Source organism: Bos grunniens, chromosome 21 (genome assembly GCF_055505025.1).
Source record: "Bos grunniens cultivar Pamir isolate PY7600 chromosome 21, Bosgru_T2T1.0, whole genome shotgun sequence".
Classification (NCBI taxonomy): Eukaryota; Metazoa; Chordata; class Mammalia; order Artiodactyla; family Bovidae; genus Bos; species Bos grunniens.
The window spans coordinates 63,787,769-63,809,428 of NC_141185.1; the positions used below are offsets into that span (position 1 = coordinate 63,787,769).

Here is a 21,660-nt window from a genome sequence, read left to right on the forward strand (position 1 = left end):
TAGAGGGTTTTCAGCTGGATGAATGGATTCTATTTCAACATGTCCAAGTCTCCAAAACAGGTTTTGCAGCTTTAGCAAAATTCATCATTCATTTCACTCTTACCTACCTGGGGCTTCTTAGAGGGCAGCCTAACTCTAGTGTCCCTTAAGGATCTGATAGCCCCAGATTAGTGAAGTAGATGCTCCTTCAAGAAGCAAGTGCCCTTCTATAAAGATGGGAGTCTCCCATCCAGAGCTGCTTACAGACAGACGTGGCAGTAAGTCAGCTGATGCCTCAGGAGTGGCAGGGGCGCTCAGCCTCATGGCCTCTGCCAGTTTCACACTTTGCTCTCTCAGCGTGTTGGAACTGACATGGAACTGACATTCTGCTGACTGGCTATAGCAAAGATTTGGTTTTCCATACAAGCCATGTATTTATTATCATCCGACTGCTCACCCGTAATTTCTTTGTTTTTTCCTCACTCAGGCTTTAGAGTCATGTGGTTCTCATGAGAGAGCATTCTACAGTGAAATTCTGGGCTTTTTAGGTTTGTTTTGCTTTGTTATTCAGGAAAGTAACCAATGATTATAGAACCTACTCTGACATGTAAGAGAAGGCGGTAAATGAAAATAGTCAATAGCAAGTCTTTATGTCACTCAAAACATAAAATTCTCTGTGTACCCCAAGTCCAATGCCACATTCTTTGCCAGCACCCCTGAACCCTGCTCAGTCTAGAATCAGTGAAATCAGGTGCCCCACTCTTTGCTTATATGGTCAGAAACAAAATGCCCACATATAATACCAGTTTTGGATAATGAGAGTTGAAACCCACAAGTAGTTTCAGTTAAGCCTGAACCCACGAGCCCTGGGCTGAGTTAGGACCTGATGGGTTCAATCCTGGTCAGGCCACAAGCAGCTGGGGGTGCTGCCCTCTGTTTCCTGGTCTGCAGGACATGGTGGTCCCGGCTGGCTCCCCTGCCCCGAGGGGGAGGTGCAGGCTCAGCATTCCGCATTTACAGGAACCACCAGGAGAAACCGAGGGCTCTGGGTAGGGCTGCCTCCCAGTAGGACAGCTTCCAGGAGGGGCCGCACTCAGTGAGGGTGGCTGTGCAGCACGTGGCTGCGGATTACAGGACTCCAGGAATGGCTTCGAAAAGAGAACGCTCCAGCGCTTAGCACCCAATGTTTCCCGTCAAAGAATTCTGCCCACTCTTGGGATCTCCTGGCTACTGGAAGGAAGCGAGTCTGTTGGGATACTCACAAGTTCTGCTCCTTTTTCTCTTCCTCAGCCAGCCCTGCAAGTCCCCATTTAAGGGGCACATTCTCTGGGTTAGCTTCTCTGTATGCTAGTACCCATTTGACCTTCCCAACAGTGCTCTAAGGTAAAGGATTACGGTCTTCTTTCTCACAGATGAGGAAATGGGGGCACGGGGGGTTCAGTAACCTGCCTGAAGTCACACAGCTATTGTCACGTGGAGGCCTGAACCTAAATAGACCAAGGTCCCACGTTCGTTAGGTCACAGCACAAGTCTAGAGTTTTACGACAGACACTGGAATGTGCAAATGTCACATTCTCCCAGAGAACACATTCCAACCTCAGATCACTGTGATGCCTCATGTTCTACATATCCTCATAAAAACACCTAAGCTTGTGGTTTTCCACAGCTTCCAGTGAACTACCAACCTACAAGTACTTTCGGCCATATTAGCTATTGGGGTATCTAGCAACGGGTGCATGGGTGTTCACTGCTCTTTCACTTCCTCTGAAGGTTTGGACAACTGTTTTCTTACCACTTTCTGAGGGCCTTGTAGCTGGTGCTGAAGACACAGCTCCTGCCCTCGGGAGCTCAGGGTTTGAAAGCGAGGTGGGCGAGAAGACAGATAAACATGAGACACTTGCAGAAGCTCTGAGACAGAGGCCAGTCCAGGGCTCATGTGTGTGTGTGGGCAGAGACTGGGCCTGCTGGGGAAGGCCTTCTGGAGGGGAGGCCCGGAACTGAGACAGCAGGGAGCAGAGGCGGCTGGAGCGCCTGGCAGCTTGGACTTGCTCCCTGGCTCCTTGATAAGCTCAGTTTCTGTGCAGAGTGGGGGTGTTCGGGTGGGGAGGGAGGCACTCTGCCCATGCAGAGAATCAAGAGGAGGTGACAGAGAGAGGCTGCAGAGGTGGAGAAGGAGAGGGGAGGCTTATTGTCATTGTCACTGGGCTGGGATGCTTGAGCGGGTTGAGAATCTCTGTAACTTGGAATCAGCGAGATGAGCAGAGTGAGTTTCTGTAAAGCTGGGGACCACCGTCACTCTGGGGCCACCCCCAGAGCCTCTTTCCCTCACAGAGACCAGGGCACACTGGGGCGGCCCGCCCCTCCCATCTCAGCCTGCGCTCGCGCCCTAGTTGACTCCTGCACTCAGTGGCCCTGGCTGGGCCTGGCCTTGCTCCACTTTAGGGCTTTTGAACTGTGGTGTTGGAGAAGACTCTTGAGAGTCCCTTGGACTGCAAGGAGATCCAACCAGTCCATCCTAAAGGAGATCAGTCCTGGGTGTTCATTGGAAGGACTGATGTTGAAGCAGAAACTCCAATACTTTGGCCACCTTGTGTGAAGAGCTGACTCATTGGAAAAGACCATGATGCTGGGCAAGATTGAGGGCAGGAGGAGAAGGGGACGACAGAGGATGAGATGGTTGGATGGCATCACTGACTCAGTGGACATGGATTTGGGTGGATTCTGGGAGTTGGTGATGGACAGGGAGGCCTGGCGTGCTGCAGTTCATGGGGTCGCAAAGAATCAGACACTACTGAGCGACTGAACTGAACTGAGTGTGTTGCTCCCTGACATCTCTCTGTCCTTCTGCAAGTAACACCCCCCAGAGGAGCTTCTGGGGATGTTTTTTTCCCCAGTCATGGGAGGCTGACCCTAAACTCCTCCTCAGCTCCAGAAGTGGGTCCACCACCCAACTTGGGACATGAAGAGTCGATTGTAACACTTGCATTCACCTTGGGAAGAAGCAGCTCTCTTTCCCAAAGTTGCCCAGGGACTCGATATATCGAGTCTGCCAGTGCGTGGCAAGAGGCCCTCAGACGACAGTGCACTGAGGCAGGACAGCAGGGCTGGATACAGGCATCATTTCCCACAGTTTTATGCCCCTGGGCCCAGCGGCACCTGAAGGCAATACTCAGAACCCGAGGACTGGGTCTAGCTTCCACATGTCACATTTGGAGGTTGGTTTTTGAAAAACATTAACCATGATAGAAGCAGGGCAGGTTAAGAAAGAAAATGACTAGTATGGATTTCTAGAAGTCACCCTAGGATCCTTACTGATGTCAGCTTAGTACCCTCTGACACTCAGAAAGGCACACTCCCTCCAGGCCTTAACCCCTCTCCGGGACCCTGCCCTGCCCAGTACTTGTTCAGGGTGAGGTGGCTCTTTCTTACTTGGCCTTGTTTCCAAGGTGCTTTAACAGGACTTATTGGATTATGAACTGAAAACCACGCCACTCTCGTGCCAAAAGGCAAGCATCGGGGAGGTCAAGAGTGGGAAGAACTGGAAAAAGTGCAGGAGGGCACAGCTGGAGCCAATTATAACCCATCCACAGAAACGGCACACAGAGGTGTGGGGACCGCCTGGGGAAGCCCTATTCCTGCGGGCAGAGGCACCCACCGTGGGTCCCCCCAGGAACAGAGCCTGCGGGTGCTGGGCATGTGCCACCCTCTCACCATGAGGGCAGGGTCCTGTGGGGTGGTAGGGTTGAGGGGAGGAGACGTTTCCATAGGCGGTCCACAGGCTGGGCGGGGGAGGTCACAGAGGGGTGAACACGGCCAGGGAAGACAGGGGGCGAGTGAGAGAGGCAGGCAGTGGCTCCCCCGTGATTCCAGAAGGGCAAGGAGCAGGAGGGGGAGGAACGCGCCTGACGGCACAGTGCTGGGGACAGGCTCTGGAGAAAGCAGCCTAGATTTCCACTGCTTGTCACTACTCAAGCTGTAAACGCGCCCTCGTGGCAGATTTCAGCGAGCCACGTGAGCTCTGTGAATGCAGAGCTGGGAAGAGACACAAACTATCAGCCTTCCCATCCACACCCTGCTGCTGGGCACTCTCACACCTGTCTGAGCCTTGGAGGTCCAGGCCTGGGCTGCTGAATCGGTAAAATCTCACTGTCACAGCTTCAGAGGGTATGTGTATGGGGGGGCCGGTGGGCTCTCATGGCCCCCAAAAGAAGAAACTTTGCCTGTCCAAGGTTGGCTGTGGCCGTCTGCACGGCAGCTACAAGCTTCTAGAACATGCAGCCAGTTTTACCACTGCTACTTGACCCCCTCATCTGACCACTTCCTCGGGACAGCGGGCTCATGATGACAATCCTTCATGCATTTTGCAAGGGAGGAAAACTCAGAGGCAGAATTCTAAGTAGGAGGCCATCCGTTCCAAGAATCATGGGGATTGCTGCAAGCCTGCTGACTCTGGGGTGAGTCATTGAGGCAGTAAATCCAAAATCTACAGGCTGCTATGGTCCACGCTGGAATTCTGAACTTCCTGCTAAAACTGGACATTAGCACCTTACATCCTTTCAGAAGAGTACGACTGCAGCCTCAGAAAGTCTGCTGGAATCTCAAGATCTGAACATCACTGATAGTGGACAGGTTCAGTGTGGAGTCTGATGAGAAAACCACCCTGTGGGGCCACGTCAGCCCTAGAGAACAGGCGTGCAGGTCGCTCCTGGCCCGTCTGCAGCAGCCCCCCAGAGCGAGCTTACCAGAGCAGGGTTTGCACAACCCAGGGGAAGCTCCAGAGCCCCTCGTGGGGCCCTTTCCAAGGCTGTATACAAAATGCATTCTGTTCCTTAAAGAAGCCCTCCGAAATTAAACAAGTTTTGGTCTCTAGAAATTCCTGTTCCTCTCGATCCTTGGCATCAATGGTATTTGCAAGCCCCCTTCATCTGTAAGCATTTTAAGGTGAATTTGTATTTGAAATTAGAATCTTTAGGCTGAGAAACTCAACAGGGGCTGTTAAGTTGTTGCTCAGTCGCTCAGTGGTATCTGACTCTTTGCAACCCCATGGACTGCAGCACGCCAGGCTTCCCACAAATGCTCTGCTCTGACAAAGAAATAATGGAGTTAAGAACAAAGGGGATTCCAGAGCAACGTGATCCTATCTGTAATGTCAGAAATTCAGATTCGCTGGGGAGGATATTTTCACTTGCTGGTCCTGCCTCAGCCAGAAGTTGGATGTTTAAACCCTGCCCCAAATGCAGCAGTACTTGCTTTTGTGTGTTTTGCTTAGGAGCTACTAGAAGCCTTTCAACAGCTGAAGAAACTCGCGGGATTAAGATGAGTACACGCCTTCCCCTGCTACCACGGTAGAGCCAAACCTCCTCAAAACGGCCCGAAGTGTGAGGTCACGTGGGGACCGTCTGTTTCCATCCGGCCCTCCTGTCTCTCTGCAGACATTGACACGATGTTCCTGGACTTCCGGGCACCGCGGGAGATCCTGAGCCTTTTCAGGGACTGGGGAGGGGGCATTCCTGCGGGATGGCCCGGCTCCTCTCTGGACTGCCCAGAGGCAGACACAGGTCAGACTGTGTCCGCATGCCCACCTCTCGCTCAGCACTGTGAAGAAGCCAGGCTCCTTTCTGTCTCTCTGCCTCCTGGACTCCACTGGAAGACTTGACCCACATTCAACCTACTTCTCATCCTGGCATTGAGTCAGCTCCTTTTATTTCCACTCGGAGTTCTGCCAGCTCCGCTCTCAGCTATGGATGCAAACTGCAGAGGCATTTCCTGTTCCAGGTGGTTTCGAGCAGAAAGCCAGGCAGCGTGGGTTGAAGGTAGGTGGGGTGAATTCTTCAGGAACTGCTCCCGCAAATGGGAGAGCAACTCAAAGTTACACAGGGTCGATATCCAAAGCACCCAGCCCTGGATGGAAACGAGGCTTGTTTGAACTGACTTTAGAAACATATCGCGCATGGACCACCTTCTGATCTCCCTTGTGTACACACCAGGCCCTGGAACACTGGAACTGTGATTTGCAGATAAGGTGGCAGAGTCTGGCTCCAACCTCCCAAGGAGGTTCAGTGCTTCTAGGGAGCTGAGAATTCGTCCTGAGACATTGACCCTATCTCCTAAGATGGACACATGCTTCTCTGAAATCCACATGTCAAAGCAGTAGCAACGGGCAGGTTTAACACATTCTCCAGTGAAAAACTACCTGCATCCAATCTCTGGCTGTGACTGACGCCTCCATGAGCTGCAGCCGGCTAAGCTGGAGAGAAGCTTGGATGAGCAGCTGAACTCCCAGAGCCCTGGTTTCCTCCTCAGTGATTAGGCACAGCAATACTCTGGTATTTGGGGATCAGGGGTCAGGTCTTCAAAGCTGAGCAGAGCTCAATGACTGGGACTCACCATGTCAGTGTCAGGGTTGTTATTGGAAGGTGTGGCCCTCGGCATCAGGGGCAGAGAGGGACCACCATGAAAAAGCTGGCTCCCCCCGGTGGCATCCACAAGGGGTTACTTGTTGGCCCTAACAAGTTCCAGTGAAAACTCATCTTCACTACAGGAATTAGATGTCGAGGGAATCTAAAGGATTCTGACAACCTTCTGTCTATTCTATCACACAGAAAAGCACACGTAAGGATCATGTTCCCACCTTTACCAGATACCTGGGGCTGGAGGAATGATGCTGGGAAGTCTTAAGGGCAGGACAGGAAGCTGAGGAACTTACTTTCAGGGCACCTACTGGTGCTTTATGGAAGGACCAGGAAACTGACCTTGGAATTGTGCCAGCACCTGAGATACCAGGATCATGAGTTTTGAATAAGATAAAGGTCAAAGGTGATGTCAGATTCCCACAGAGGCCCAATGCTTCTGGGGAGCAGAAACATCTCCAGGTAGGGGAGGGCCAATGGACCAGTTGGAAACGCTAACTTTTGCCATGATACTGGGTGATGGGACCCCAAAACAAACGCTGATAAAGTTGACAAAATTTCCTTAGATGGGCAGAAAGAAGGGGCTGGTGTTCTTCGAGAATCTAGTAAAAAGGCTGTCACTTTGAAAAAGTTGCGGAGAGCAGGGTAGGCCCTGTTTTGGAAAGCATTTATGAGCATCGCTCTATTTGTAAAGCAACAGCTGGGATGGCTGCAGAGAAGAGTGCCAGGCTGGACCGAGCCAGCGTGGGAAAAACCACAGGGCTGATGGAGACCAATGTGGATGCCAACCTGAGGAACAGCATGTCCCAGGCTGGCAGCAGGAAGAGCAATGTCCATTATGGCTTCCAGGACGCGGATGGATGGGCGGCAGGTGAGAGAGTTGGGAGGGGGCAGGGCTGTCTGGGACCCAGTAGGGACCCCTGGGGGCTGCTTGCCCACGAGCCTGGTGTAGGCACTTAGAAACAGGAGCTCCTGTGCCCGCTCCCAAGTCAGGTGTGAGAGGGCTATCTTGGTATCTGTAAGTGGTTTGCAACTCCTCTATAGGATGGTGGTCTTCACTGCACACCTGCCTACTAGAGGTTTGGTCTGCATCCATCTCATCAGACTTTGGGTTTTTCAAGTGGAGACCATTTCAAAGAAAGACTTAGATACTTTTATATCTACAAAGCAAAGAATGTGGACAAAGCCATGTTTTTAAAAATCAGTGATAAAGGTTGAAATAAAAGCGTTTCATGAGTAAACCTCATTTTAGCCAAAATAGCTTAATTCTTAAGTTTGAAGCCAGAAAAAGATCATGTCTTACATAAAAAACATCTCAAACAGCACCTTGCCACACAGATGGGGAGATACAACATGAGGACGCTTGAGAGGGGTGCCTGGGTAGGAGGTTAGCCACCTCCATGCGAAATCCAGCCCAAGACAGGAACACGGGAGCAGGGCTGGGGGGACAGGGGCACAGCACGTCCCATCCCAGTGAGCTCAGGCCAGAGGCAGGCCCTGTGCGAGGCAGCATTCAGAACAGCTGTGTGTCCGCTCAGCACTAGTACTACCCTGGAACCTGAGCACAAGGTGGACCTTTCGGGGACTCATGGAGAGCCTGAGAATTGAGTTTAGGACACACTCAGAGGATCTTTGGTGAAGAAGGGGCTAAACGGAACAATGCTTGGGCTTTAAGCACAGTTTTGTCAGCTCTGTCGAAGGCAATGAAGACCAGTGCGGAATGCAACTTAATCCTTCTACAGAAAGATGAGCAACCATCCATGCAGTTGGCACTGGGAATTTGGGGCACACAGTACTTCGTGAAACCAGTGTTCTTTTGGGTTTCCATTAGATTGAGAGCAGTTATTCTTTTTCCAGATAACGAGTCACACCGAGAGCCATCCACAGCCTACAGGAGCTCCCACAAGTTGGGTGCTGCACCCTTGCTGCTCAGGCTCTGGCTGCCTGAGCGCTCCTGGAGTTACTTTGGGGGACTTAGGCTACCCCAATTCCTTACAACTTCCTTCATTCACTCTTCTATCACCTGCCTTCCTGTCCAAAGCTGGTGGTTCCTATTCAGCCCCTCCCCTCATCCACCTTGGGGTTGGCTGCACTTTAGCCAAACACGACAGTACTGCTTGGTACCTGCTGATTGCTCACCATGCCTAAAATATGAGTTAGAATCAGTGGCCTGAGAGCACCGTGTCAGCATTTCGCTGACCCAAATTAGCAGCTTTATCGTCCAAATCAGTGTTCAGAACATAAACTATGAGTCAAACATTTTTGTTTTACCCAGAAAACTGTGGGCAGGTTTATCCTCCACCACACGAATCCTTCGAGCTCCAGCTGGAATGATGGCAGCTTCAATATAACCTGTATTGACAGATAACACACAGGTGAGCCAACATACCTCCACCCGCCAGTAGAGGCTCACAGCAACCCCCACCAAAACCCGCTGCTCCATCCCCACGGTGACTTCAGAGCTCTGAGAAATCAAGCTGGTCAACTAATAAGAAGTGTTCTTCTATAGCCAGAATATCCTGGCTGCCCAAATTCCAGAGAGCACCATTTGCATGTGTTACGAGTTGAACTAGGTGCCTCCCACCCCCAAATCCATATGATGGAGTCCTAAGCCCCAGGACCTCAGAATGTGACCTTATTGGAAACTGGGCTGTTGCAGACGACATTAGTTAAGACAAGGTCATATTGGAGCAGGTGGGTCCCCAGTCCTATATGACTGGTGCAATTATAACAAGAGGAAGACTGGACACAGACATGTACACAGGGAGAACTCTGTATAATCACGAAGTGGAGATCAAGATGATGCCTCTTACAAGCTGAAGACTGCCAGCAAAACACCAGAAGCAGGAGAGAGGCATGGGACAGATTCTTTCTCACCTGCATGAGAAACCAACACTGCCAACAACTGATCTCAGACTACCACCCCCCAAACTGAGACCGTGTGTGTCTCCTGTTTATGCCTCCCTGTGGTACTTGGCTGCAGCAGCCCCAGTAAACTACGAGCCTGGAGTTGTGTGTGAAGAGCACTGCCCTGGAGCACGGGTGCTAAATGCCCCCGGCCACACCATCTACTAGGTTCCTTCCATCTTTGCTGAACTTTGTCCCTGGTTCTATGGGATGACGGCAGAAACTGGGCTACTTGCCCTATGACAAAACCACTGCCTTGTCACCAGGTATCATTTCCTGCTTTCATTGCCCTTTGGACTTTTCTGCAACCACTGCAGTGAATACTTCTGTCCATTTCCCTGAGTATTTCCAAGTATAATGGGGTCCCTCAGAGGCCAGGGCCTTCCGCCCATGCTCTGACCCCACACATGCCCAATACGGCAGGTGGTTAGTGAAGTTCTGGAAGGAAATGACTGAGGCTGCCAGGGAGGAAGTCAGGGGCTGGCAAAAGCCTGGTTAACAGGGCAACTGCGTCAATTAATGAGCCCAACATAATAGCGAGATTCTGAAATGTAGGCTGGTAATCACTTGGTTTTGGTTTACATTTGGGTTTTAGACAAAGGTAATACACATTTGCTTCAGCAATTTAGCTGATGATCCCAAATTAGACGATAAATCCTACCCCTGTAGTTCCCAAATGTGATCATCAGAATCAGCAGGGGAGTTTTAAAAATGAGAAATTTCTGGCCCAAGTATGCAGAGATTATGGAAATCTATTTTGAGCAGTTTATTTCCTCATTTTCTCATAGTAAACATGGCTCAATTTTCATTATAAATATAGTACATGATAATTCAAACCAACAAAAGGGGAAAAACTAAAAACAAACATTGAAAATTATCCTTATTTTTGATGACCAGCCTTTTCAGCAACTTTTAATGCGTATAAACATATGCACATCATTTTATGCCAACAGAATACCGTATATAGTTTTAAAAGATCAGGGTCAACTTTAAAATAATTAAGAGTTTTGTCTGGCAATGTGTACCCAAGGTGCAAAATTTTAAAGTTATAAAAGGATATGGTAGAAAGTATATTGATACTATAAGATATTGGATCGGTCAAAGACTCCCGTAAAAATGCAAATGAACTTTTTGGCCAACTCAATATATCCTATAGTTGACTGTCTTTCTAACACTTTTATCATTTATAATAATTTGTGTATTTTAGCTGGGTTTCTATGTTGCTAACTGAAATGTGCCCAAATGACAGTTTTGTTTCTTCCTTTCTGATCTTTATGCCTTGGATTTCTTCTCCTTTCGCCATTCTGGCTGGAACTTACAAAACCACATTGTGGGCCACATGAGATAGTGACATCCTTGTCTTATTCATGAAGTTGGAGGAAGGGAATTTTCCCACTGAAAATGATGTCAGCAGTGAGAATATGATAGGCATCATTTATCAGGTTAGGGAAATCCTCTTTTTCCCTAGTTTGTTAAGAGTTGTGTTATAAAGAGGTACTGAAGTTAATCAAGTGTTTTTTTGCATCTACTGAGATCATCATACTTCTTTTCTCCCAGACAACACAAAAATCTCAGAGCAGTTTAATGGCAGTCATGCTTCTCATGGCTAACATGGTGTGTGGGTCAGTATCTTAGCTCTGTTTTTCCCTCATCCATCCATTTTAGTTCACTGTTCTCTCTTTTTTATTTTGATGTTTTCCTGTAAACCTTTAATTATATTTACACTTCTAATACATGACTTATCAGCTATAAACTATTTTAATCTCTGGATATTAAAAGATGAGGAAATCAACATAATACATTGCCCTTCATTCTCTTACACTGCCCTTCAATATTTACTGAATCATTTCTACACTGTTAATTTACATTTATCTTTTGCACTCTAAGATAATTCCTGCAGTTATTTTAGTCCTAAAAATTAATTTAATGTTCACTATGTGTCCTTTTTCCAGTTTTTCCAGCAGATTCTTGCTTGCCTCAAGTTAGTTCTCTTTGAGATGGACTCAAAGAAAATTATAGCTTCTGAATTGTAATATAGTAAAATATACTATATATACATACATATATATACATACATATATGTATACATACATACATAATATATATATACACATGTATATATATGTTGTTGTTAAGTTGCTAAGTCGTGTCCAACTCTTTTGTGATACTGTGGACTACAGCCCGCCTGGCTCCTTTGTCCACGGGATGTCCCAGATGGCTCAGTGGTAAAGAGTCTGCCTGAAATTCAGGAGATGCAGGTTCAATTCCTGGGTTGTGAAGATCTCTGAAGGAAATACATTTCCTTCTGCCACTGAAAATATATATATATTATCAATCTGTTAGTGTCCTTTCCTCAGGGATACCAAATTATTTATGTTTGACCCGCTTTTTCTTCCATAACGCTCATTCAGTTTCTTACCCCTCTGATTCTTTATTTCCACTCTGCTTTGCTCGTTTTTCTCAGTCCTGTCCTCCATGCTTCTCACTGTGTTCTCAGCGGTGTCCCTTTCCTTTGAATCCATGCAGACGTGCTTTCTGTAATGGACTCATTTTCTTCCTCTGCCCTTTTCCTCAGCTGAGTCTCATTTCATTTCCCTCTGTTGCTTCACTGGCTGTTCCTTGAGCTCTCATGTCTTACCAATGAGTTCTTTCATTGAGGCTATTACTTAATCAGTTTTTGGAATTTACAGCAATAATATTGGATAATAATTTTCAGCTTCTCCTTGGTAATATTTTGCTGGTGAGTTTTTTTTTTCTTTACACTGGTCATTTGTTCTTGTCCCTTTCCTCCTTTTCCTATTGCAGTATATCTGTGTTGATCCTATACTAATTCTCCTTCTAAATTTATTACCAGTTTTTAGCTGACACAGTTTTAATTGTACCAACTGCTTCTATGTTTGTGTGGTAATAACAGGACTGTGTTATGGGCTAACAGAAGTTTCCCTTCAGTTCAGTTCAGTTCGGTCGCTCAGTCGTGTCCGACTCTTTGCGACCCCATGAATCAGCACACCAGGCCTCCTTGTCCATCACCACCTCCTGTAGTTCACTCAGACTCACATCCATCGAGTCGGTGATGCTATCCAGCCATCTCATCCTCTGTCGTCCCCTTTTCCTCCTGTCCCCAATCCCCCCCAGCATCAGAGTCTTTTCCAATGAGTCAACTCTTCACATGAGGTGGCCAAAGTACTGGAGTTTTCAGCTTTAGCATCATTCCTTCCAAAGAACACCTAGGGCTGATCTCCTTTAGAATGGACTGGTTGGATCACAGTAAAATTTGTTAAGACATGGGTTTATATGTATCAGTGAGTTAATTTTTAGGTTTGTAAACATTTATGTATTTTAAATTTACAGAAATATACATGTATATTTCCCCATTATAAAAATTTTAATACAGGCAAATCCCACTCCGATCCCCTGTGGGAACTGCCACTATCAGTCTGATTGATGTATATTCATTCAGATATTTTACTGCTTATACCAATGTCTACACAAATACAAATATGAAAATATCACACAGTATATGTTTTGCCTATATTTTATTTAAGTGTTAGGAAAAGCATGTGAGTATTGTATTATACCACATTTTTTTTAAGAAAAGCAGGCTATGTCTTCTATCCATGTATATATAGCTCTCCTTATTTTTCATTTACATTGCAATGTAGCTTATGCAACTACTCCCCTACTGATTTAGGTTATTTAAAAATTGTCATTTAGGACATTAAGGTTATTTCAAAATTGTCACTTTTAGAAAATATGCTATATCATATATACATGGGCATCACCAGATGGTCAACACCGAAATCAGATTGATTATATTCTTTGCAGCCAAAGATGGAGAAGCTCTATACAGTCAGCAAAAACAAGACCAGGAGCTGACTGTGGCTCAGACCATGAACTCCTTATTGCCAAATTCAGACTTAAATTGAAGAAAGTAGGGAAAACCACTAGACCATTCAGGTATGACCTAAATCAAATCCCTTATGATTATACAGTGGAAGTGAGAAATAGATTTAAGGGCCTAGATCTGATAGATAGAGTGCCTGATGAACTATGGAATGAGGTTCGTGACATTGTACAGGACACAGGGATCAAGACCATCCCCATGGAAAAGAAATGCAAAAAAGCAAAATGGCTGTCTGGGGAGGCCTTACAAATAGCTGTGAAAAGAAGTGAAAAGCAGAGGAGAAAAGGAAAGATATAAACATCTGAATGCAGAGTTCCAAAGAATAGCAAGAAGAGATAAGAAAGCCTTCTTCAGCGATCAGTGCAAAGAAATAGAGGAAAACAACAGAATGGGAAAGACTAGGGATCTCTTCAAGAAAATCAGAGATACCAAAGGAACATTTCATGCAAAGATGGGCTTGATAAAGGACAGAAATGGTATGGACCTAACAGAAGCAGAAGATATTAAGAAGAGATGGCAAGAATACACAGAAGAACTGCACAAAAAAGATCTTCACGACCCAGATAATCATGATGGTGTGATCATTCACCTAGAGTCAGACATCCTGGAATGTGAAGTCAAGTGGGCCTTAGAAAGCATCACTACAAGCAAAGCTAGTGGAGGTGATGGAATTTCAGTTGAGCTATTTCAAATCCTGAAAGATGATGTTGTGAAAGTGCTGCACTCAATATGCCGACAAATTTGGAAAACTCAGCAGTGGCCACAGGACTGGAAAAGGTCAGGTTTCATTCCAATCCCAAAGAAAGGCAATGCCAAAGAATGGTCAAACTACCACACAATTGCACTCATCTCACACGCTAGTAAAGTAATGTTCAAAATTCTCCAAGCCAGGCTTCCTCAATATGTGAACCGTGAACTTCCTGATGTTCAAGCTGGTTTTAGAAAAGGCAGAGGAACCAGAGATCAAATTGCCAACATCTGCTGGATCATGGAAAAAGCAAGAGAGTTCCAGAAAAACATCTATTTCTGCTTTATTGACTATGCCAAAACCTTTGACTGTGTGGATCACAGTAAACTGTGGAAAATTCTGAAAGAGATGGGAATACCAGACCACCTGATCTGCCTCTTGAGAAATTTGCATGCAGGTCAGGAAGCAACAGTTAGAACTGGACATGGAACAACAGACTGGTTCCAAATAGGAAAAGGAGTTCATCAAGGCTGTATATTTAACTTATATTATTTATTTAACTTGTTTATTAATAAAACCCTGTTTATTTAACTTATATGCAGAGTACATCATGAAAAATGCTGGGCTGGAAGAAACACAAGCTGGAATCAAGATTGCCAGGAGAAATATCAATAACCTCAGATATGCAGATGACACCACCCTTATGGCAGAAAGTGAAGAAGAAATAAAAAGCCTGTGATGAAAGTGAAAGTGGAGAGTGAAAAAGTTGGCTTAAAGCTCATCATTCAGAAAACGAAGATCATGGCATCCGGTCCCATCACTTCATGGGAAATAGATGGGGAAACAGTGGAAACAGTGTCAGACTTTATTTTTCTGGGCTCCAAAATCACTGCAGATGGTGACTGCAGCCATGAAATTAAAAGACGCTTACTCCTTGGAAGGAAAGTTATGACCAACCTAGATAGCATATTCAAAAGCAGAGACATTACTTTGCCAACAAAGGTCCATCTAGTCAAGGCTATGGTTTTTCCAGTGGTCATGTATGGATGTGAGAGTTGGACTGTGAAGAAGGCTGAGTGCCAAAGAATTGATGGTTTTGAACTGTGGTGTTGGAGAAGACTCTTGAGAGTCCCTTGGACTGCAAAGAGATCCAACCAGTCCATTCTGAAGGAGATCAGCCCTGGGTGTTCTTTGGAAGGTATGATGCTAAAGCTGAAACTCCAGTACTTTGGCCACCTTATACCAAGAGTTGACTAATTGGAAAAGACTCTGATGCTGGGAGGGATTGGGGGCAGGAGGAGAAGGGGACGACAGAGGATGAGATGGCTGATGGCATCACTGACTCGATGGATGTGAGTCTGAGTGAACTCCGGGAGCTGGTGATGGACAGGGAGGCCTGGCGTGCTGCGATTCATGGGGTTGCAAAGAATCGGACACGACTGAGCGACTGATCTGATCTGATCTGATCTGATATGAATATGCACACAAGACCCCTCAGTGAAATACTAGCAACCTATTTCAACAATGTAAAAAGAGATTATATGCCATGGTCAAAGATAATTTATCCTAGGAATTCAAGGTTGGTTCAACATATAAAAATCTACCAATGTAATTTATCTGAAAAGGGACAAAACACTTTTTCATTTCAATGGACACAGAGAAAGCATTTGGCAAAGTTAATACTATTCCATGATGAAAATACTTAACAAACTAGGAATAAAAGGAAACTTCCTCAGCCTGATAAAGAGCATTTATAAAACCCCACAGCTAACATCAAACTTAATGGTAAAATATTTAATGGTTTACTTTTAAGATCAGGAAGAGGAAAAGGATGTTCAGGAAATGCTGTTGCCAGTTCTGTTCAACACTGTACTAAAAGTTCTCTCTCTGTCAATTAGGCAAGAAAAAGATTTTCAAAAGGCATTCAAATTGGAAAGGAAGAAGTAAAATTATCTCTATTTGCAGATGTCAAGACTTTATATATAGAAAAATACTAGGGAAGCCATTAAGATATGATAGAACAGGTTCAGCAAGATTGCAAGATATGAGATCAATATACAAAAATTGACTGCATTTGTATTCATTAGGGTTAAACATTTCCAAATGAAATTAAGAAAAACACTTGACTTAATATTAAAAACAAACAGGAATAAATTTAATAAAAGATGTATAAGATATCTACACCAAAGACTACAGAAACCTAGTTGAAAGATATTAAAGAAAATATAAATAAATGGAATGACACTACATGTTCAGGGATCAGAAGACTTAACATTGTTAAGGTGGGAATACCTAAAAATTGATTTACAGATTAAACAAAATCCTTACTAAAATTCCAGCTTTTTTTTCCCCCCAAAATGACAAGGTGATTCTCAAATTCATATGCAAATGCAAGGGATCCAGAATAGCCAAAACAATATTTAAAAAGAATAAAGTTGGAGGACTGACAATTCTTGCTTTCAAAGTCCTAGTCAGCTCCTGTAATCAGGACGACGTGGTACTAGCCTAAGGACAGATACTTCTATTAATGAAATACAATTGAGACTCTAGAAATAAGTCCCTTATTGATTTCTTAAAACAAAAATGCCAAGATATTCAATGGAGAAAGAACATTATTTTCAACAGCGTTGGTATGACTGTATATTTACATACAAAGGAATGAAGAGGGACTTTTACCTCAAACTGTACATGAAAACCTAACTAAAATTGGTCATAGACCTAAATCTTAGAGCTAAAACTATAAAATTCCTAGAAGAAAACATTGAAAGAAATCTTTGTATCCTTGGATTAGGCAATAGTTTTTTAGATAGCAAAAGTGAAACTGTACAAGTCCCTGTATTCTTGTCTTTTGAAGTACACTGCTGACTCAAGAATTAATGACTGGGAAATGTGAAGATGCAAAAATGAAGAGTGGCTGTTGGGCTAGGGAACTGGTAACGATTCAGACTATAATTCTGCCACATAGCAGAATCACCGAACTCCCACTTCCCTGAATGACATAGATAAAGGCTTGACACACATTCCTAAGTTGTATGGGAAACACACCCCTCCAGATGAAAACTGCTTATCAACAAGAACACAGACTCTAGACTGGTTGAAACCAGAAAATTGATGATGCTTGAAACTTCACCCTGATGCCAACCAACCCAAGAATTGTCCACAAGCTGATCATGCCCTTTTCCTTGAACACTGAAAAACTTCTCACCATCCCCTCCAGGGTGGGTCATACAATCTTGAGGGCAGCAGCCCACTGTGGCCCCCTTTGCCTGGCAAAGCAATAAAATCCACTCTTTTCTACTTCATCCAAAACTCTGGGTCTGCATTTCTATTCAGCACCAGTGAACAGAGGCTGAGTTTTGGCAACAAACGCACAAGCAACAGAAGGAAAAAAAGGAAATGGATCATATTAAAATTTTAAACTTTGTGCTTCAAAGGATACCATCAAGAAAGTGAAAAGGCAAACTCATACACTGGGAGAAAATATTTGCAAATCATTTTGATAAAAGAACTATGTCCAGAGTATATAAAGAAACCTTACAACTCAATAATAAAGTGGCAAACAATCCAATTTAAAAATGGGCAAAGGATTTTAATAGACATTTCTCCAAAGACGATGCATGAAAGGCCAAAAGGCACATGAAAAGAGTCTCAGCTTCATTAGTAATTAAAGAAATACAAATCAAAACAACAATGTGATACCACTTCATACTTACTAGGATACCTATAATAAAAATGATGAACAATAACCAGTGCTGGAGAGAATGTGGAGAATTTGAACCCCTCACTTACTGCTAGTAGGAATGTAAAATGGTACAGGAATATTGGAGAAGAGTTTGATAGTTCCTCAAAACAGGAAAAATAGAATTACCATACAACCTACCAATCCTACTCCTATATATTATATACCTAAGAAGAATGAAAAATATGTCCATACAAAAACTTATACACAAATGTTTATATCAGCATTATTCATTATAACCAAAAAAGCAGAAAAAACTCAAATGTCCACCAAGTAATGAATGTATTTTTACATTCACATTTTAAAAATATGAAATCCATTTTTACAATGGGTATGATTTAGCAAAAAAAAATATGAAACACTGATGGATGATACAATATGGAAGAAACTTGAAAATGCTATACTAAATTACCAAGGCCAATCACAAAGATCACATATTGTATGATGCCATTTACAGGAAATGTCCAGAACAGACAAATAGACACAGAAAGTAGCTACCTAGGACTGGGGTAGGAGGAGGGAGATGGGGAATGACTGCTAACAGGTGTGGGGTTTCTTCCTGGGATGACTGTGGTCATGGCTGAAGAAAGCTGTACATTTACCAAAGCCCTTTGAATTGTACACCTTAAATGGATGAATTTTATGGTATGTGAATTAAGCCTCTGCAAAAGCGCTAAAAAATCATAAATTGCATTGAACAGCTTTGCACGTCTATCTATGCATATATACAATATCACTCACATCAGCTGTGAGAATTGCTGGGTCAAACATACCTGCAGTTCAGTTCAGCTCAGTCGCTCAGTTGTGTCCGACTCTTTGCGACCCCATGGACCGCAGCATGCCAGGCCTCCCTGTCCATCACCAACTCCTGGAGTTTACTCAAATTCATGTCTAGTGAGTCAGTGATGCCATCCAACCATCTCATCCTCTGTCGTCCCCTTCTCCTTCCTTCCATCTTTCCCAGCATCAGGGTCTTTTCAAATGAGTCAGTTCTTTGCATCAGGTGGCTAAAGTATTGGAGTTTCAGCTTCAGCATTAGTCCTTCCAATGAATATTCAGGACTGATTTCCTTTAGGATGGACTGGTTGGATCTCCTTGCAGTCCAAGGGACTCTCAACACCACAGTCTTCTCCAACACCACAGTTCAAAAGCATCAATTCTTCAGCACTCAGCTTTCTTTATGGTCCAACTCTCACATCCATATATGACTACTGGAAAAACCATAGCTTTGACTAGATGGATGTTTGTTGGCAAAGTAATGTCTCTGCTTTTTAATAAGCTGTCTAGGTTGGTCATAACTTTTCTTTGAAGGAGCAAGCATCTTTTGATTTCATGGCTGCAGTCACTGTCTGCAGTGATTTTGGAGCCTCCCCAAATAAAGTCTCTCACTGTTTCCACTTTGTCCCCATCTATTTGCCATGAAGTGATGGGACCAGATGTCATGATCTTAGTTTTCTGAATGTTGAGTTTTAAGCCAAGTTTTTCACTCTCCTCTTTCATCAAGAGGTCTTTAGTTCTTCTTCATTTTCTGCCATAAGGGTGGTGTTATCTGCATATCTGAGGTTATTGATATTTCTCCCAGAAATCTTGATTCCAGCTTGTGCTTCATCCCAGTTCAGCATTTCTTATGATGTACTCTTCATATAAGTTAAATAAGCAGGGTGACAATATACAGCCTTGAAGTATTCCTTTCCCAATTTGGAACCAGTCTGTTGTTCCATGTCCAGTTCTGACCGTTGCTTCCTGATCTGCATACAGATTTCTCAGGAGGCAGGTAAGGTGGTCTGGTTTTCCCATCTCTTTAAGAAGTTCCCAGTTTGTTGTGATCCACACAGTCAAAGGCTTTGGCATAGTCAATAAAGCAGAAGTAGATGTTTTTTTGGCACTCTCTTGCTTTATCTGTGATCCAACAGATGTTGGCAATTTGATCTCTGGTTCCTCTGCCTTTTCTAAATCCAGCTTGAACATCTGAAAGTTCATGGTTCACGTACTATTGAAGCCTGGCTTGGAGAATTTTGAGCATGACTTTACTAGCATGTGAGATGAGTGCAATTGTGTGGTAGTTTGAGCATTCTTTGGCATTGCCCTTCTTTAGGACTGGAATGAAAACTGACTTTTTCCAGTCCTGTGGCCACTGCTGCATTTTCCAAATTTTCTGGCATATTGAGTACAGCACTTCCAGAACATCATCTTTTAGGATATGAAATAGTTCAACTGGAATTCCATCACCTCCACTAGCTTTGTTCGTAGTGATGCTTCCCAAGGCTCACTTGACTTCACATTCTAGGATGTCTGGCTCTAGGTGAGTGATCACACCATTGTGATTATCTGGGTCATGAAGATCTCTTTTGTATAGTTCTTCTGTGTATTCTTGCCACCTCTTCTTAATATCTTCTGTTTCTGTTAGATCCATACCATTTCTGTCCTTTATTGTGCCCATCTTTGCATGAAAATTTCCCTTGGTATCTCTAATTTTTTGAAGAGATCTCTAGTCTTTCCCATTCTATTGTTTTCCTCTACTTCTTTGCATTGATCACTGAGGAAGGCTTTCTTCTCTCTCCTTGCTGTTCTTTGGAACTCTGCATTCAAATGGGAATATCTTTCCTTTTCTCCTTTGCCTTTCACTTCTCTCCTTTTCTCAGCTATCTGTAAGTCCTCCTCAGACAACCATTTTGCCTTTTTGCATTTCTTTTTCTTGGGGATGGTCTTCACCACGGCCTCCTGCACAATGTCACAAACCTCCGTCCAGAGTTCATCAGGCACTCTGTCTCTCAGATCTAATCCCTTGAATCTATTTGTCACTTCCACTGTATAATCATAAGGGATTTGATTTAGGTCATACCTGAATGGTCTAGTGGTTTTCCCTACTTTCTTCAATTTCAGTCTGAATTTGGCAATAAGGAGTTTATGATCTGAGCCACAGTCAGCTCCCGGTCTTGTTTTTGCTGACTGTATAGAGCTTCTCCATCTTTGGCTGCAAAGAATATAATCAATCTGATTTTGGTGTTGACCATCTGGTGATGTCCATGTGTAGAGTCTTCTCTTGTGTTGTTGGAAGAGGGTGTTTGCTATGACCAGTGTGTTCTCTTGGCAAAACTCTATTAGCCTTTGCTCTGCTTCATTCTGTACTCCAAGGCCAAATCTGCCTGTTACTCCAGGTATTTCTTGACTTCCTACTTTTGCATTCCAGTCCCCTATAATGAAAAGGACATCTTTTTTGGGTGTTATTTCTAGAAGGTCTTGTAGGTCTTCATTGAACCATCGAAACTGTTCAACACACATGCAAATTGAGTTTCTGTTCAACATACATGCAAATTGAGTATTTCTTAAGTAAAACTTACTGCTTTGTGCTAAGTCCTAGGACTGTTTCCAAGAAGTCAGCTTTAGAGAAAGAAGCTTGTTTTCTAATTGTGCATTAGAGTGAAGATGACAACATCATTACCACTGTGGGAAAGTGTAAATATTGACTTTTTCTATAGATCAAAAGTGATCAGATATTGACAGGTTTAGCCTAAAACCAAAAATAACCAAACCTAGAATGTCTTGACTCCTGCATTCTATTCAACAGAGGTCAATAATAAATCTGTCTACTGAAAAAATATACATGCAGTTTAAATGTTAAATGTACATCAAATTGCTCTCCATAATGCCTTAACTAATATAGAAGTTAGTTAAGATGTGAAACAGTATGATATCAAGATGTAATTTGCATTTCCCTCATTGTCAGTGTGGATCTGCATCTTAGCATATTGGTCATTTGTGTTTTCTCTTCAGTTAACTACCGTATTCACAAATGTTGTCCATTCTCCTACTGGCTTGTTGTTTTTATCTATAAGCAAGAGCCTTGAAAATATATTTTATATCTATTAATGTGTATTTAATACATTTTGGACTGAAACTCTTAACTAGACTTGCATATATTTTTTTCTGTCATTTGTCATTTCTTTATGTATGGTGCTTTAGATTCCAAGGTTTTAATATGATAGTCATAGTTTTAATAATTGAGATCTCCTTTTTGTTTTCTGATTGCTTC

The 21,660-nt window shown here is 43.9% G+C and overlaps 1 protein-coding gene across 5 annotated transcripts in view; it reads right to left on the minus strand.

Annotated features, from left to right (window-relative positions):
- ADAMTS17 (ADAM metallopeptidase with thrombospondin type 1 motif 17) overlaps positions 1-21,660 on the minus strand; it is a 406,696-nt gene that overhangs the window by 86,736 nt on the left and 298,300 nt on the right. For all 5 annotated transcript variants that reach the window (XM_086364865.1, XM_086364868.1, XM_086364864.1 and 2 more), the window contains one exon: positions 8,661-8,741. In XM_086364865.1, coding sequence (XP_086220991.1) covers positions 8,661-8,741 — 81 coding nt within the window. The remainder of the gene's footprint in view (positions 1-8,660; positions 8,742-21,660) is intronic.